Below are 18,223 nucleotides of genomic sequence, written 5' to 3'. Positions count from 1 at the left end.
ACCAGCCCTCTCAGGAAAACCTGGAAAGAGCCCAAAAAGTTAGAGGCCATGGGATGTGGTACCAGTCGTCATGGCAATGACATATTTCCTTTCTCTGTTCATATCAATAGGAGGGCTACTCCCTCCTGGAGAGCTGAGTTGCAGTGTATGTATGCAGGCTTATGCTCTAGCCCGGCACTAACAGACCAGAATCAACTAATGGTCCAGATTGAAGACCAGGATGCGTTGATTATTTATTTGAATCAAGTGTGTAATAAATTCTGGGCTCGAACAAAAACCTGCACGCGCTGTGGCTCTCCAGCACAGGAGTTGAAAAACCTGGATGTTAGCCTCTATTTGAATGTTTTGGTCTTACGTTTCATATACAAAATGGGAAATGTCCTCTACAAAGCCGATTTGTGATCACCCCGCCTTGCCTTGTCCAGCAGGCTCCCTTTTGGTGGTCTGAATCCGCCGGCGCATGGTTGGTATGAAAAATGTATGCACTCACTAACTGTTAGTCGCTCTGGATAAGAGCGTCTGCTAAATGACTAAAAATGTAAAACATTTTGGCGATCGTTTGGTTAAGCCTGGGGTAAGCCATTTTGTTGGTGCTTCTCACGCTCAACTTCCTCTCTTCCACTGATCCACTGTCTCCCTCCCCAAGCCAGGTAGGTCAGGGAGGGAAGGAGGGTGATATGCCGAAAGAAAGGATGTTAGTTAATCAAGAGAACGGGATGGATGGGAAGATATGCCCTCAGTGAATTTCAAATTGCAATACCAATAAAGCTTATTGAGTTAAAATATGACAATGGTCAAGAAAAGTGAGAGACGAGGTGGGCAATGTTCCCTCAAATTATTTGGGGCACTGAGCAAATTTTAGTTCTTGTGAACACTGAGGCTGTACCCTTACAGTTTTTGACAGTTTTAGGCTATTGTGGCAATTTGAGTATAATGTAGGCCTACCAACAAAACCAATGGAACAAATCCCATAACATTTTCACATGGAAATAGCTTTTTGATTTCTATAATATAGCCTACAGTAGCCTATATGTGGGGTTCAGTGCAGGCCAACATTGCATGAGACTTTTAAAAATGCTTTTTACATTATGAAGGGCTTGACATTTTAATGATTTTTTTACTTGGTTGGTAACACCATGGGCCAAATAGGACCTGTAAATTGCATTGTACTGTGTTGTATGATGAAAGAAACCACTTTACAAAATAAAATGAATTGTTATTACCATACAGAGAATTAGACAATGTAAGCTACCCCTCTGCCTATTGGCTTATTTGCATATTTTACCTGACTGGCTTTTCAAAGACGGCTTGAAATGTAGCCTACACGTTTTGTGCTCTTGTAGGAAGCAGTAACTCCCAATTGCTGACCTATACTTATCTATAACTGGGCTAATAACTCTCTAATTAGCAAAGAATATCAACAAATGTGCACACACGCGACTCCGCGCTCTGAACTGAACTGATCTGAAAAGCGCTTTCACTTGCGCTACCCCTGCCAATAGAATTCTACTCCGTTGCGCTCTGGCTCTGCCTACAACAAAATCACAGACTCAATCTTGCAAAGTTAGATATTGGTTTGTTTTGTTGCATTGAAAGGGGCTGACATGTTGATTCAATCACAGAAAAAAACGTTGATCTATATAATGCAAACTAATGGCGCGAACTCAGTGAAGTTCAATCTCTTGCCTGACATTTTTTTCTGCGCTGCAGTCCTGGAGGAGGTGTCCGGCCGCGCACATGCTCACCTTAGGTGGGGAAGAGAGACAGAGGGATACAGACATTGGGAGAGAGACGGAGTGATAGACAATGAAGGAGAGCGAGCGACAGAGGGAGACAGACTGAAGGAAAGACAGAGGTATACACCCATTTAAGAGGGAGAGAGACTGAGTGATACAGACAAAGAAGAAGTAATAGAAACAGACTGAAGTAGATGGCAAGACAGAGGGAGAGATACGAGACTAACTGATACAGACAGTGACTGTGGGATTAGTTGGCTATGGTCTCATTTCAGAACAGTATGTTGCCATTGAGCCTGGCACCGACATATGCTAGAAAAATCTGGAGGCTTTCTCTCATAGACAATTTCTTAGGCGGGATGCAAGGTAGCCCAAAGCAACATTTTAAGCACGCAGATACATACATGTTCAGATTATGCAAAATGTTGGTAAGAGTAACAAGGTGAATTTTGGGCCATATTTTCAGTCTTCTTACATTAATAGCAGGGTTTCCATTCTTGGTGGGGACACCCAGGGAGCGCACAGTTTTGTTCCATCTCAGCTCTAATACTCCTGATTTTCCCAATCATTGGCTTAGTGATCAGTTGAGAAAGAGGCTGAATGACAGACAGACAGACAGTAGGGCTGTACGATGTGGGCAAAAAATCGAATTGCGATTATTTATTTTTGTACCAAATATTGCTATTTGACTTGATATAAACCAAAACACTTGGGTGAACTGTTGGAATCATAGACATAGAATGATTTATATTAAGAACCAAAGTGGAAAGCAACATCGTTCTTCAAAATATTGCATGCCATATACATTTCTTGCGATATGGATATTGCACATGTCAATATTGCAATTTCGATGTGAATTTTATTAATTGTGCAGCCCTAACAGACAGACAGACCAACGGACAAGCAGGGTGCATTCCATGTACACAAAATATGTGCAATTCAACGTCCGCATAAGTTTTTAATGTACCAGACATCAATATGTTCTAGTTATCCTTATCCTGCAAAATTAGTGTATTCTGGAGTGCACCCACAGACACAGTGAAATAGATAGTGATTTAGAAAGCGAGAAAGAGAGTCGTGCTCATCTCTGCTCCAATTCAATTAGATGGGAAGTGATTTAGCCTGCTAGCTGGTGATTTCCCATCTAACTCTCTCTCTCTCTCTCTCTCTCTCTCGCCACAGTGAAACTGTTTGAGGTGATAGAGACTGAGAAAACTCTCTACCTGGTGATGGAATATGCCAGTGGAGGTAAGTTACTTAGTAATATGACATACAGTATAGTACATTATCATATTTATAATATGCTTTGAGCATAATCCATGAAAATCTCATTTATAAATATAAAATACATGTATTATGGTTATGATTATTAAAGTATGACACCCTTCTCTTGGAGAGCTACTGGGCGTGCAGGCTTTTGCCCCAGCCCTGTGCTAACTCACCTGCTTCAGGCAATCAAGGTCCTGATGAGTTGCTTATTAGTGGAATCAGCTGTGTTTGAGGGCAGGGCTGGATCAAAAGCCTGCACAACCAGTAGCTCTCCAGGAGGAGGGTTGGTCTGACTCCTGATATTCATAGTACTTTATTATAAGACATAGTATTGCCTTATCTAGGACAAATGAGGCAGCCTAACTAGCAATTGATGCTTTGTTGGTGGGTTCCAGACATTAAAAAGAATTTCGGGGACTGAGAGGAAGTTTTGGAATGTATCTATTCAGTCAAAGTTGAACTTAAACCTCTCTCTCTCTCGGTCTTGCTCTCTCCCTGTCTCTCTCTATCCCTTCACTCGATCTCTCTCTCTCCCCCACTCTTTCTCTCTCTCTCTCTCTCGCTCCGCCTTCCTTTCAGGGGAGGTCTTTGACTACCTCGTAGCTCACGGGAGGATGAAGGAGAAGGAAGCCAGGGCTAAATTTAGACAGGTACTGCAGCAGACTGGATTCAGCCCTACACATACGCACGCACGTACATATACTAACATACACACCCCATGTTCAAAGACACACTGGCTGGGTGTCACACAGACACACTTTCAAGCCCCCCCCCCCCCAACATCCTTGCCATCCTTAATTTTCAGCCGATCAAACCCCCCCGCTACTCAGTGAAAGGGGGTCTACCGTAAGTCCATACAGGGGCTCCCCTGATATCTGGGTCACTTGATGTAAGAGCTGTGGACAGGGAGCTAGGAGAATTGGGCGGGGGGGGGGGGGGGAGAGGGAGAAAGAGAAAGGAAGATAGGAGAAAATATGGATGGGATAAAAGAGGAGGATAGCAGGGGAGAGGAACCAGTACATGTCTTAAATTCATAGACGCTGTGTATCATTTTTGTATGATTATATGTATTATACCAGTACATGCATTTATACGTATAATACAGTGTTATGGATCTCTAAAGATACTAGATAGTGGGTGAAGGACTTTGGATATTTGCATAACGAAAGGGGAGGTTATTGGCATGAACAGTAGGCCTATTAATTAATTAATTAATTAATTCATTAAGGAGAGGCAAAAATGACCAAAACAAAAAATCTGGTAAATGAATAAAATAAAAATAGATTACCCCAATGGATAGGTACATTGATAGATATTGTTGTAGTTATAAAGTATGTTATTGACAGTAATCAGTCACTAGCTAGTTCTGTTCAAATCAGCCCCTGCTTACCTGGATGGGGAAAACCACCATATCTAACATACGCACACCGTGCGTGAGTCTGTACTAGCCACAAGCACTTCCTGCTGTCCAATCAATGAAGTTCTGAGAAGTGGGTGCCTGTCGACATCGCTAATTGTTCTCACACACTCACACACCAGACAGACAGTGTTGACCAGTCCCAAATGAACCTCAAGCTCCTCTGTCACGTGTCAAACTCATTTACATTTACATTTTAGTCATTTAGCAGACGCTCTTATCCAGAGCGACTTACAGTTAGTGCATACATTATTTTTTTATCGACCCCACAACCCTGGCGTTGCAAACGCCATGCTCTACCAACTGAGCTACATCCCCTACCGGCCATTCCCTCCCCTACCCTGGACGACGCTGGGCCAATTGTGCGCGCCTCCCCATGGGTCTCCTGGTCGCGGCCGGCTACGACAGAGCCTGGATTCGAACCAGGATCTCTAGTGGCACAGCTAGCACTGCGATGCAGTGCCTTAGACCACTGCGCCACTCGGGAGTACAACTCCAAATCGAAAGGGCTGTAGTTATAATAACTTTTATAAAAACGTATAAACTGTCTAATAATGTGTTCTAACTTCTAATTCTATGGTTTTGGTCCATTCCTTTCTAGATTGTGTCAGCTGTGCAGTACTGCCATCAGAAAAAGATTGTACACAGAGACCTGAAGGTAATGAACGCTTTATGTACACACACGCATACACACGCAACCTGGCACACATACACGTACCATGACACGCGCACACCCCCCCCCCCCCTTCAGAGCCATGGGAGAAACACTGTTCATTATCACCTCCCACCTCCCACCTACATCCTCTCACCTGCTACGACACGGGATGTTGTGTTACCATCCCCCAGAGGTGTGTGACATACTGTAGTAGTCTCTACAGGGCATTACACGCTCTGTTTCCACGATGACATGTCCTAAATTATGCATTTGCACAAGATAGAGGGAGAGTAACAGAGAGAGGGAGAAAGTGGGAGGAAGGAACAAAGAGTTGGATAGACAAACGAAGAGGGAGAGGAAGATGGAGAGTGGTAGAAACAAGAAGAAAGACAGATGTTGGATACCATGTCAGGGAGCAAGTAGGTGGCAATGTGCTCTCATTCTATGCCTGTGCTCCCTTTCTCTTCTTCCTCCGTTTCTCTTTCACCATCCTTCTCTCCCTCTTGTCAACCCCTCTCGCTCTCCCTTTCCATTTCTCCCTTCTGTATCTCTCTCCTCTCTTAATATCTTTCTCTTTCCCCCAGCTCCCCAATTTAAACTGACAACTGTGCTTTTTTGTGTCCCCCCTCCTTCCCTCTCTCCATCTCTGAACTGTAAGTGAACCAAGAGGGGTTTGACCCAGGCACTTCAATGGAATCCCAGAAAAAACTATTTAGAAACTATTTATATTTAATTAAAAATATACATTTTGATGTATCCTCCACATTGCATGTGCCTTTGGTGTTACCGAACGGTATAGCTTAATAATTTCTTTCCAAAATGGCGTCTCCTCTCTATTTCATGTAAGATTCATTCGGCCATATCTTTTTGAAGAGCTGAAGACAATCCCAGCCATTTTGTATGCTGAGTGAAAGTAGGCAATACTACATTACTTGCAGTATTGAAGGGTAAAAGGAATTTGAACTGTTTCCCTTCTAGTTCTTATTTCTTATTATACTGTGAACGCACTTATTTATTAGTGCATTAGAAGTGCCTATTATTATTATTATTATTATTATTATTATTATTATTATTATTGTGTGCATTATTACCTGATATAACTTGTTGTTGTCATTCATAACAACAACATGGCTCATTTGAAGAGATCCATAGGCATGTCACGAGACTTGTGTCCTGTTCAGGAGGATGTAGGGGCGGCAGGTAGCTTAGTGGGTAAGAGCGTTGTGCCAGTAACCGAAAGGTCGCTGGTTCTAATCCCCGAGCCGACTAGGTGAAAAATCTGTCGATGTGCCCGTGAGCAAGGCACTTAACCCTAATTACTCCTGTAAGTCGCTCTGGATAAGAGCGTCTGCTAAATGACTAAAATGTAAAAATGATGTAATGTTACAGAGCGTACCGATATAAATGTATCGTGTAAAACATATATTATATTATGTTTTACATTCTTTTTCTACCTGCAACATTCAAGACTGTAAAGTGTGGGTGACTGAGAGAGTCTGACAACGTTACTGCCCATGAAAATATCCAATGTTTACTTCGCTATTAGCATCTCATACATTTACATTTGAGTCATTTAGCAGACACGATAATCCAGAGCGATTTACAGTAGTGAGTGGATACATTTTTCGTACTTGTCCCCCGTGGGAATCGAACCCACAACCCTGGCATTGCAAGCGCTATGCTCTACCAGCTAAGCCACACGGGATCTACATCTTGTGTCACACTGAATGATGTCCCCGCACACCCCACTTAAAGTTCACTAGTTCCGGTGTAAAACCGACCCATCTACATCCCCCTTTTTTAAAATTAGAAACAACAATGTTCAGTGTTTCACATCACTAAATATATACCACACAAATAAACACCCACTTACCCACTTCCACCCCTCCTCACCCCCCCCCCCCCCCCCACACCAGGCTGAGAACCTACTCCTGGACGCTGACATGAACATCAAGATTGCAGACTTTGGCTTCAGTAACGAGTTCACCATGGGCAGTAAGCTGGACACGTTCTGCGGCTCCCCGCCCTACGCCGCCCCGGAGCTGTTCCAGGGGAAGAAGTATGACGGGCCTGAGGTGGACGTCTGGAGCCTGGGGGTCATACTGTACACGCTCGTGTCAGGGTCACTGCCCTTCGACGGTCAGAACCTGAAGGTGTGTTTGTATGTGTGTTTAACCTTTAACCCTGGCCTCCACTCTTATGGCCCAGTTTGCTACCCATCTGACCTAAATGTGCACTTGCTTTATAAGGAAAGGACTGGTGGAAGAATGGTGGAAACGCCATCTAGTCCATGCTTACACTTGCCTAACATGCCAACTGCGTGGGGAAGAGTGCATGTTTGCACACTTTGGGAGACAGGTTGAGAATTGGGACAAAGGGTCTATATATCCTCTGTAGGATCTGAAAGAGTGTTGTCTGAGGGGGAAATACTGTATCCCCTTCTACATGTCCACCGACTGACCCCTGACTTCTAAACTTCCAACCCTGCCTTTAACCTCTCCTCTCTATCTCCCCCTATAGGAGCTGAGAGAGCGTGTTTTAGGGGGGGAAATACTGTATCCCTTTCTACATGTCCACCGACTGACCCCTGACTTCTAAACTTCCAACCCTGCCTTTAACCTCTCCTCTCTATCTCCCCCTATAGGAGCTGAGAGAGCGTGTTTTAGGGGGGAAATACTGTATCCCTTTCTACATGTCCACCGACTGACCCCTGACTTCTAAACTTCCAACCCTGCCTTTAACCTCTCCTCTCTATCTCCCCCTATAGGAGCTGAGAGAGCGTGTTTTAGGGGGGGAAATACTGTATCCCTTTCTACATGTCCACCGACTGACCCCTGACTTCTAAACTTCCAACCCTGCCTTTAACCTCTCCTCTCTATCTCCCCCTATAGGAGCTGAGAGAGCGTGTTTTAGGGGGGGAAATACTGTATCCCTTTCTACATGTCCACTAACTGACCCTGACCTCTAACCCCCGACACCACCTTTTAACCTCTCCTCTCTATCTCCCCCTATAGGAGCTGAGAGAGCGTGTTCTAAGGGGTAAATACCGTATCCCTTTCTACATGTCCACCGACTGCGAAAACCTCCTCAAGCGCTTCCTGGTGCTCAACCCATCCAAGCGCGGCACACTTGAGGTGAGGGAGGATGCCCAAAATGTAAATATGTCTTACGCTTACTACTTATTTTACTTGGCCGTCCACCCCCTCGCAAGGACTCTTTCCTTCTTTACGTCACTCCTGCCTGGTTTTTATCTGTGTGGAGATGTATGGGATGCAAGGTTTGAACACAGCACCTTCATGTGGTCGCCCACACGCAGGCGTACGTGCACACACTGATATACGTGCGCGCAAACACACACCTCTTCCATCCGCTGAAGTAGATTTCCCACTTCTAGACGCACACACACGCACACATACACCCTCACACCCTCACACACACATCCTCACACACCTATCCCTCCTCCATAGTCCTGTCTGTACACACACTCATCTCCCTGTGCTGAAGAAACAGACATAATTAATTAAACCGCAAAAGGCAGTCCTACCACTCACATCACGTCTGTGTGAGCATTCTTTGTGTGTGTGTCCGTGAGTGTGTATATTTGTGTAAATTTTTGTATTTATCTAAAACTAACCTTAGATCAGTGTCTAGGAGCAACTTAATTCTAGTCCTTTTTGTACAGTACCACATCACCCAGGGGAATAATAAAACCGTGTCCCAAATGGTACCCTATTCCCTAAATAGTGTCTATTACTGCTAAGCACTGCTTAAGGCCGGCCTGTGTGTGTCCACCCACGTGTGTGTATCTTTCTCCCTTAAGCACTTCACCCTACGTAGGCAACATGCTTTTATAGTGCAACTAGCTAGCTATATCCCCCCGTACCTCTCTTGATTCAGAGGGGTTGGGTTAAATGCGCAAGACACATTTCGGTTGAATGCATTCAGTTGTGCAACTGACTAGGTATCCCCCTTTCCCTTTATTTGGATACCAAGGGGTAGCTTAGCGTGTCTAAACATGTGCACCGATGCGAACACTTACACACGCACACACACACTCTTACTCATCCAACCACCTTGTACCCTCCTGGCTACCCACCTGCCTTCCACAGTCGATCCATCTCTAGCTCCATAGAGGGCCCACTCCCACCAAGACAGCAGCTGAACTCGTTTGCCTCGTGTGCTTCAGTTTGTTTTTGTTATAATCATTCCAAATACTCTGGTAATGTTTTGATATAATTGTAGGCTCGGACCTAATTTAGGTGTTCTCTGTCACCTGGAGTTGCATGGAAAATGGTCCAGGAACAAAGAACAATGCCAAAGGACTATTACGAGTCACATGTGATTTATATTTAATATACTGTATATTCACATATAAAATATTACTGCCCACTACATAGTCAACAAGTAACTTGGCTATATAAAAGATCCTCTATCTTTTCATTTATCGGAGAAAGCAAACATATAAATCACTCCGGTTCCATTGCTGAATGCTCCTCCACCACGCACCTGGTTGGTTGAAAGCCTCCTGTCCTACCGACACAAGCCTCTCCCAAGCGGGTGTGATACCTAGGCTACTCCCGTGGTGTGCTGCACTGCTTGGCACCCACCTTTCGGTCTGCTCCTGACTACCCAGGCCTCCCCTCCTGTCTGGTACAGGTACCCTTGCCCCCTTCTCCCCCGAGCTTCGCTCACTGCTCCAGCATGCACACACTGCGGTCTCTGATCCAAATTGTATCTTTAGCCTGTGGACTTTTGTGGACTTTTACTTGGGAACTTGTATGCATTTAGAGTTGTATTACTTGGCCTTTATTGTTATTTTATTGTAGCTTAGGCCTATTTGAGGTTAGTGTGCAACCTCATAGGCCTAATTTTTTTAGATCCGATAACTTTTTATGGTTATTTCTCACATTGATTAATCGGCTACAAAGGAACATGTTGCTATTGTCTACCCTTTACTCTTACACTGAGGATGATGCATTTAGCTTGCCCCGCTATTGCAGTGGAGAACTCTGTGCGTTTTTCTAATTCGACATGGGAGAAACCGCACGCTACCATTTACATGTCTGGATTGTTATTTTGGTACTTAACCATGTTTCTGGACTGATTGGTGGAGTGCTGCAGAGATGGTTGTCCTTCTGGAAAGTTTCTCCAATCTCCACAGAGGAACTGTGGAGCTCTGTCAGAGTGACCATCGGGTTCTTGGTCATCTCCCTGACCAAGGCCCTTCTCCCCCGATTGCTCAGTTTGGCCGGGCGGCCAGCTCTAGGAAGAGTCTTGGTGTTTCCAAACTTATTCCATTTAAGAATGATGGAGGCCACTTTGTTCTTGGGGACCTTCAATGCTGGAGGTATTTTTTTGGTAGCCTTCCCCAGATCTGTGCCTCGACACAATCCTGTCTCTGAGCTTTACAGACAATTCCTTCGACCTCATAGTTTGGTTTTTGCTCTTACATGCACTGTCAACTGTGGGACCTTATATAGACGTGTGTGCCTTTCCAAATCATGTCCAATCAATTGAATGTACCACAGGTGGACTCCAATCAAGTTGTAGAAACATCTCAAGGATGATCAATGGAAACAAGATGCACCTGAGCTCAATTTTGAGTCTCATAGCAAAGGATATGAATTGGTATGTACAGTTGAAGTCAGAAGTTTACATACACTTAGTTGACTGTGCCTTTTAAACAGCTTGGAAAATTCCAGAAAATGAAGTCATGGCTTTAGAAGCTTCTGATAGGCAAATTGACATAATTTGAGTCAATTGGAGGTGTTCCTGTGGATGTATTTCAAGGCCTACCTTCAAACTCAGTGCCTCTTTGCTTGACGTCATGGGAAAATCTAAAGAAATCAGCCAAGACCTCCGAAAAAAATGGTAGACCTCCACAAGTCTGGTTCATCCTTGGGAGCAATTTCCAAACGCCTGAAGGTACCACGTTCATCTGTACAAACAACAGTACGCAAGTATAAACACCATGGGACCACGCAGCCGTCATACCACTCAGGAAGGAGACGCGTTCTGTCTCCTAGAGATGAACGTACTTTGGTGCGAAAAGTGCAAATAAATCCCAGAACAACAGCAAAGGACCTTGTTAAGATGCTGGAGGAAACAGGTACAAAATTATCTATATCCACAGTAAAATTAGTCCTATATCGACAATTATGTGGATATATTGAAGCAACATCTCAAGACATCAGTCAGGAAGTTAAAGCTTGGTCGCAAATGGGTCTTCCAAATGGACAATGACCCAAAGTTGTGGCAAAATGGCTTAAGGACAACAAAGTCAAGGTATTGGAGTGGCCATCACAAAGCCCTGACCTCAATCCTATAGAAAATTTGTGGGCAGAACTGAAAAAAACGTGTGCGAGCAAGGAGGCCTACAAACCTGACTCAGTTACACCAGTTCTGTCAGGAGGAATGGGCCAAAATTCAACCAACTTATTGTGGGAAGTTTGTGGAAGGCTACCCAAAACGTTTGACCCAAGTTAAACAAGTTAAAGGCAATGCTACCAAATACTAATTGAGTGTATGTAAACTTCTGACCCACTGGGAATGTGGTAAAATAAATTAAAGCTGAAATAAATCATTCTCTCTACTATTATTCTGACATTTCACGTTCTTAAAATAAACTGGTGATCCTAACTGACTTAAGACAGGGAACTTTTACAAGGATTAAATGTCAGGAATTGTGAAAAACTGAGTTTAAATGTATTTGGCTAAGGTGTATGTAAACTTCCGACTTCAATTGTAAGTAAGGTATTTCTGTTATTTATTGTTAATACATTTACAAAAAAATCTAAAAACCTGTTTTTGCCTTGTCATTATGGGGTATTGTATGTAGATTGATGAGGAAAGAAAATAATTTAATAAATTTTAGAATAAGGCTGAAATGTAACAAAATGTGGACAAAGTCAAGGGGTCTGAATACTTTCCGAATGCACTGGCTTGCGAAAGCATTCACCCCCCTTGGCATTTTTCCTATTTTGTTGCCTTACAACCTGGAATTAAAATGGGGTTTGTATCATTTGATTTACACAACATGCCTACCACTTTGAAGATGCAAAATATTAGACAAGAACAAGAAATTAGACAAAATAACAGAAAACTTGAGAATGCATAACTATTCACCTCCCCAAAGTCAATTCTTTGTAGAGCCACCTTTTTCAGCAATTACAGCTGCAAGTCTCCTGAGGTATGTCTCTATAAGCTTGGCACATCTAGCCACTGGGATTTTTGCCCATTCTTCAAGGCAAAATTGCTCCAGCTCCTTCCAAGTTGGATGGGTTCTGCTGGTGTACAGCAATCTTTAAGTCATACCACAGATTCTCAGTTGGATTGAGGTCTGGGCTTTGCCTAGGCCATTCCAAGACATTTAAATGTTTCCCCTTAAACCACTTGAGTGTTGCTTTAGCAGTATGCTTAGGGTCATTGTCCTGCTGAAAGGTGAACCTCCGTCCCAGTCTCAAATCTCTAGAAGACTGAAACAGGTTTCCCTGAAGAATTTCCCTGGATTAAGCGCCATCCATCATTCCTTCAATTCTGACCAATTTCCCAGATCCTGCCGATGGAATTATTATTATTATTTAGGGGCTTCATAGCAAAGGGGTTGAATATATGCACGCACCACTGTTCCGTAATTTATTTTTTCGAATTTTTTGAAACAAGTTATTTTTTTCATTTCACTTCACCAATTTGGACTATTTTGTGTATGTCCATTACATGAATTCCTAATAAAAATACATTTCAATTACAGGTTGTAATGCAACAAAATTGGAAAAACGCCAAGGGGGATGAATACTTTTGCAAGGCACTATACGTTGTAAAATTGTATTCATAGGCTAGGTTGTAACAACCTCATGATGGTTATAGGGAAAATGTGAGTATCACGTAGTATCCTAAACCTATCAATGTTACATTGAGCTGGGTGAATGGAATATGAATGACAGTCATACAATATGCTGTAATAGAAATAAGGCCATGCACATTTTTTTTTAAATAATCGTCCGCCCTCATCTTAAACGGAACTGACCGCCATTGTTGTTAACAATGTAACAAGGTTGAATGCAGTGTCCTCTAAAATCCTCATTGATTGATCTTAATTTAACTAACGTCCACATCATTTTAATGCTTCTGCTTCAAATTATATAAGTGAACACTGTGCTGCTGCCTGTGTGAGGGATTGTAAAATTCCTAAACTGCCTCCACGTATCATCATGAAAATAAACTGGAAGCAGTTTGATACTCAGGGTTTTATACATTGTTTTTTACTTTGCCTGGAATAGAGTTTAATTCATCCCTGATGTTGAATTAGCCTTTTCCTACTTCCATAAAGCATTCCAGGATGTATGCAACAAGCATTTCCCTTTCAAACAATACAGAATTAAAGGCAGAGACAACCCTTGGTTCTCAGATGAACTAGCTAAAATCATAAGGAAACGGAATGCTTTGTGGGCTAAGGCAAGGTGGTCTGATTCAGCTGATGGTTGGATGGCTTTTAAACGCCTTCGGAATCAGGGTGTGGCTATGACCCGAAAGCTGAAAGCAGACCACTATCTCAAATCAACTGCTGATAATCTGAATAATCCTTCAACATTTTTGAAAAGTTTATAGTGCAAAGGAGATGCACAGCTCCCTAAACAGCTGCTAGTTGACTCACAGGTGGTAATTGAGAACCTTTATTCTGAACTCTTTTAATCAAAATTTTCTTGATGCAGGCATATTATTTGATAGGCTTAAAGGTCAACATTTGCACACCTGTGAAATGACCTGACACTCCCAAGCACTCCTTCTCCAGGTTCTCCTTCTCGCCCTTCTCTGTCTCAGAGGTGCGTAGAGCCCTGAAAGCAATTGATGTAAAAAAAAAAAATCCCCTGGCTCTGATGATCTAGACTCACGCCTACTACAATTAGCTGCAGACATCATTGTGCCTCCTTTAGATTCAGATCAACTTTATTATCCCACCAGGGGGAAATTAATTTGGTAATGTGCTTAAAAAGACAGTACATAAACACAGAAACTACACAAAATAATTAATTCAAAGTGCTATAGCTACACATTTAAAGTGAAAGTGCAAAATGCTGTATACTCGAGGAACCAACAGACTATCTATTATACAACCTAATGGCTGTCGGAATAAAAGATTCCCCATATCTATGAGTTTTAATTTTCTTTTAAAGAAGTCTCTTTCGCCTTGTCCGGCTGCTGCTGTGACTGAATTTTGAGTCAAGGGGATGAGTACTGTCCTGTAAAATGCTTTCAAGTTTTAGTAGGATGAGTTAACATGCATCTTTAAGCTCACCCTAGAATGAAATCCCCAAGTTGTGGAAATCAGCATTTGTCCAACCTCTTTTGAAAGGAGGTGATCACACTCTTCTGAATAACTATCGGCCCACATCTAAATAGTCTGTTCTGGCAGAGGTATTGGAGTCCCTGGTCAATAAGCAGCTTAAGGCCTACCTCCAGGAAAACAATATTTTGAGTGGGATGCAATCAGGTTTCAGGTCTAGCCACTGCGCTGTCACAGCAACTTTGAGGGTTTTGAATGATATTCACTGTGCTCTGGATAAGAATCTGTGTATCTGTATAGACTTGTCAAAGGCGTTTGACAGTGTGGACCATACGGTTTGTCATGCTCTGGAGTGGTTTGTGAACGAGTGCCTTGACTTTTTCCACATTTTGTTATGTTACAGCCTGAATTTAAAATTGATTAAATAGATATTTTTTGGTCACTGGCCTACACACAATACCCCATATTTTCCAAGTGGAATTATGTTTATTTTATTTTATTTTATTTATTAATAAAAACTGAAAAGCTGAAATGTCTTGAGTCAATAAGTATTCAACCCCTTTGTTATGGCAAGCCTAAATAAGTTTAGGAGTAAAAATTTGCTTAAACTGAGTTTAATGGCTGTGATAGGAGAAAACTGAGGATGGATCAACAACATTGTAGTTACTCCACAATACTAACCTAATTGACGGAGTGAAAATAAGGAAGCCTGTACAGAATACAAATATTCAAAAATATGCATCCTGTTTGCAACAAGGCACTGAAGTAAAACTCAAGCTGCGTATTTGGTATTATTACCGGCACTAAGCTTGTTTTCCTATGCCACCAGAAAATAGTTTTCTTGTATTATGGTGATACTATTTATGTGCAAGACTCAAGCTCTACACTGAAGGCTCTTGACGCTGTGTATCATGCAGCCCTTTGTTTTGTCACCAATCAGAGGCGTCTAACTCATTGTAATTTCTACAGTGCTGTCAGGTGGACATCACTAGCAACATGCAGGCTCAAACACTGGTACATTCTTATTTATAAAGCCATTTTAGGAAAACTGCCATTTTATCTATCCTCTCTTCTGGCTCGGAATGAAAACACATACAAACTCAGCTCTCAATCTTGTTTTATGCTAAAAGTCCCAAAAACTAGAACCAAGCATGTGGGAAAAAAAGGTCCTTTCATTACTCAGTTCCTTGGTCTTGGACGTGTCTTCGGTCTGTGTTGTCCATTTTGTATTACATTGTTTTTTTTTGTATGTTTTTTTTTTTTTAGATACCCCATCCCCACAAGGAGGCCTTTTGCCTCTTGCAAGGCTTTAATTGTAAATAAGGTTTGGGCTCAATTCCATTTCAAGTCAGTCGCCTCAGGAAAATTGCCATTGAAATAATAATGGCTCATTTCCAGCAATCCATGAGCTGAATTCCAATTCAATTCCCTGAAATGGCTGAAGCGAAATGGAACTGAGCCAAACCCTGGCTCCCCCATTCTCCCAATTTCAATTTATCAGATGCTCCCCAATGGAATGGATCCTGGGTTGCGTTCAGGATGTTGCAATGTTCCAAAATGTTGCAAATATAAATATATTGAGTTGACACGATTCCCTCTTGAGAGAGAAGGATGTCTATTTCTATCTGAATGTTATGTAAAATTCTCGCTGAACGCGACCCCAGTAAACTACTCTACTGACCCACAGTCCTTCTATAGACCCTCAACCAGGGTTGGAATCAATTATATTTCAATTCAGTCAATTCCGTATTTGAAATGGAATTGGAATTGGTCCCAACCCTACCTCCCTCTGTCAAATCTGGACCTGGAGGTCCACCACTCTGCTGGTTTTCATCCTTCCCCTCTAATCAGGGACTGATTCAGACATGAAACACTAGGGTCGATTTCATTTGGCACCAACGGTTGTTTGTGTTTTCTGTTGAAAAACGTTTTGAAATGTTTTCCATGGTGTGCCCAAATGAACACAACCCAGGTGAGTGGCATCTCTGGCCATTCAGTGACATGAATCCATGAATCAGTCAATCAATCATTTTACTACCAGGAAGAACAGAAAACCAGCAGTACTGCAGACGTCCAGGCTGTGACTTGAGTACCAGTGTTGGGGACAATACTATTTCAATTCAAAGAATTGAACCAAATCTGAATTGAAATGGAATTGAATCCAACCATGTCACTACCCCTGTACTAAAGGATCCATTCATTTACATTTTAGTCATTTAGCAGACGCTCTTATCCAGAGCGACTTACAGAAGCAATTAGGGTTAAGTGCCTTGCTCAAGGGCACATCAACAGATTTTTCACCTAGTCGGCTCGGGGATTAGAACCAGCGACCTTTCGGTTACTGGCACAATGCTCTTACCCACATTCCTAACATTCAGGGTGCCAGGCTGGTTCTGCATTCAACAACCCCACTTCCTGGTCTTGCCAAACAAGCCCATGAGAAAAGAGTTGGCCAAAGTAGAAAGACACTGGCACATAGTGCATTCGGAAAGTATTCAGACCCCTTGACTTTTTCCACATTTTGTTACGTTACAGCCTTGTTCTAAAATTGGTTAAATAAATGTTTTTCCCTCATCAGTCTACACACAATACCCCATAATGACGAAGCAAAAACAGGTTTTTAGAAATTTTAGCAAAACAACAGAAACAGAAACTGAAATACCTTCTTTACATAAGTATTCAGACCCTTTGCAATGAGACTCGAAATTGAACTCTGGTGCATCCTGTTTCCATTGATCATCCTTGAGATGTTTCTACAACTTGATTGGAGTCCACCTGTGGTAAATTAAATTGATTGGACATGATTTGGGAAGGCACACAACTGTTTATATAAGGTCCCACAGTTGACAGCGCATGCCAGAGCAAAAACCAAGACATTAGGTCGAAGGAATTGTCCGTAGAGCTCCGAGACAGGATTGTGTCGAGGTACAGATCTGGGGAAGGGTACCAAAACATTTCTGCAGCATTGAATGTCCCCAAGAACACATTGGCCTCCATCATTCTTAAATGGAAGAAGTTTGGAAACATCAAGACTCTTCCTAGAGCTGGCCGTCTGGCCAAACTGAGCAATCGGGGGAGAAGGGCCTTGGTCAGGGAGGTGACCAAGAACCCGATGGTCACTCTGACAGAGCTCCAGAGTTCCTCTGTGGAGATGGGAGAACCTTCCAGAAGGACAACCATCTCTGCAGGACTTCACCAATCAGGCCTGTATGGTAGAGTGCCAGACGGAAGCCACTCATCGGTAAAAGGCACATGACAGCCCGCTTGGAGTTTGCCAAACGGCACCTAAAGGACTCTGACCATGAGAAACAAGATTCTCTGGTCTGATGAAACCAAGATTGAACTATTTGGCCTGAATGCCAAGTGTCACGTCTGGAGGAAACCTGGCACCATCATTACGGTGAAGCATGGTGGGGGCAGCATCATGCTGTTTTTCAGCAGCAGGGACTGGGAGACTAGTCAGAATCGAGGGAAAGATGAACGGAGCAAAGTACAGAGAGATCCTTGATGAAAACCTGCTCCAGAGCGCTCAGGACCTCAGACTGGGGCAAAGGTTCACCTTCCAACAGGACAACGACCCTAAGCACACAGCCAAGACAACTCTTGAGTGGCTTCGGGACAAGTCTCTGAATGTCCTTGAGTGGCCCAGGCAGAGCCCGGACTTGAACCCGGTCGAACATCTCTGGAGAGACCTGAAAATAGCTATGCAGCGACGCTCCCCATCCAACCTGACAGAGCTTGAGAGGATCTGCAGAGAAGAATGGGAGAAACTCCCCAAATACATGTGTGCCAAGCTTGTAGCGTCATACCCAAGAAGACTTGCGGTTGTAATCACTGCCAAAGGTGCTTCAACAAAGTACTGA

At 42.9% G+C, this 18,223-nt stretch overlaps 1 protein-coding gene across 3 annotated transcripts in view; it reads left to right on the top strand.

Annotated features, from left to right (window-relative positions):
- LOC311107047 (MAP/microtubule affinity-regulating kinase 3-like) overlaps positions 1-18,223 on the top strand; it is a 96,408-nt gene that overhangs the window by 51,368 nt on the left and 26,817 nt on the right. For 2 of the 3 annotated variants that reach the window (XM_084149504.1, XM_084149505.1), the window contains exons 5-9: positions 2,919-2,984; positions 3,585-3,655; positions 5,024-5,080; positions 6,994-7,230; positions 8,092-8,211. In XM_084149504.1, coding sequence (XP_084005630.1) covers positions 2,919-2,984; positions 3,585-3,655; positions 5,024-5,080; positions 6,994-7,230; positions 8,092-8,211 — 551 coding nt within the window. Of the gene's footprint in view, positions 1-2,918; positions 2,985-3,584; positions 3,656-5,023; positions 5,081-6,993; positions 7,231-8,091; positions 8,233-18,223 lie in introns of all 3 variants that reach the window. The other variant, XM_084149503.1, reaches the window with a different exon arrangement.

This window comes from Coregonus lavaretus, assembly GCF_964263955.1.
Source record: "Coregonus lavaretus genome assembly, chromosome: 31".
In the NCBI taxonomy this organism is placed as follows: Eukaryota; Metazoa; Chordata; class Actinopteri; order Salmoniformes; family Salmonidae; genus Coregonus; species Coregonus lavaretus.
This window is presented reverse-complemented; position numbering and strand designations above follow the sequence as displayed.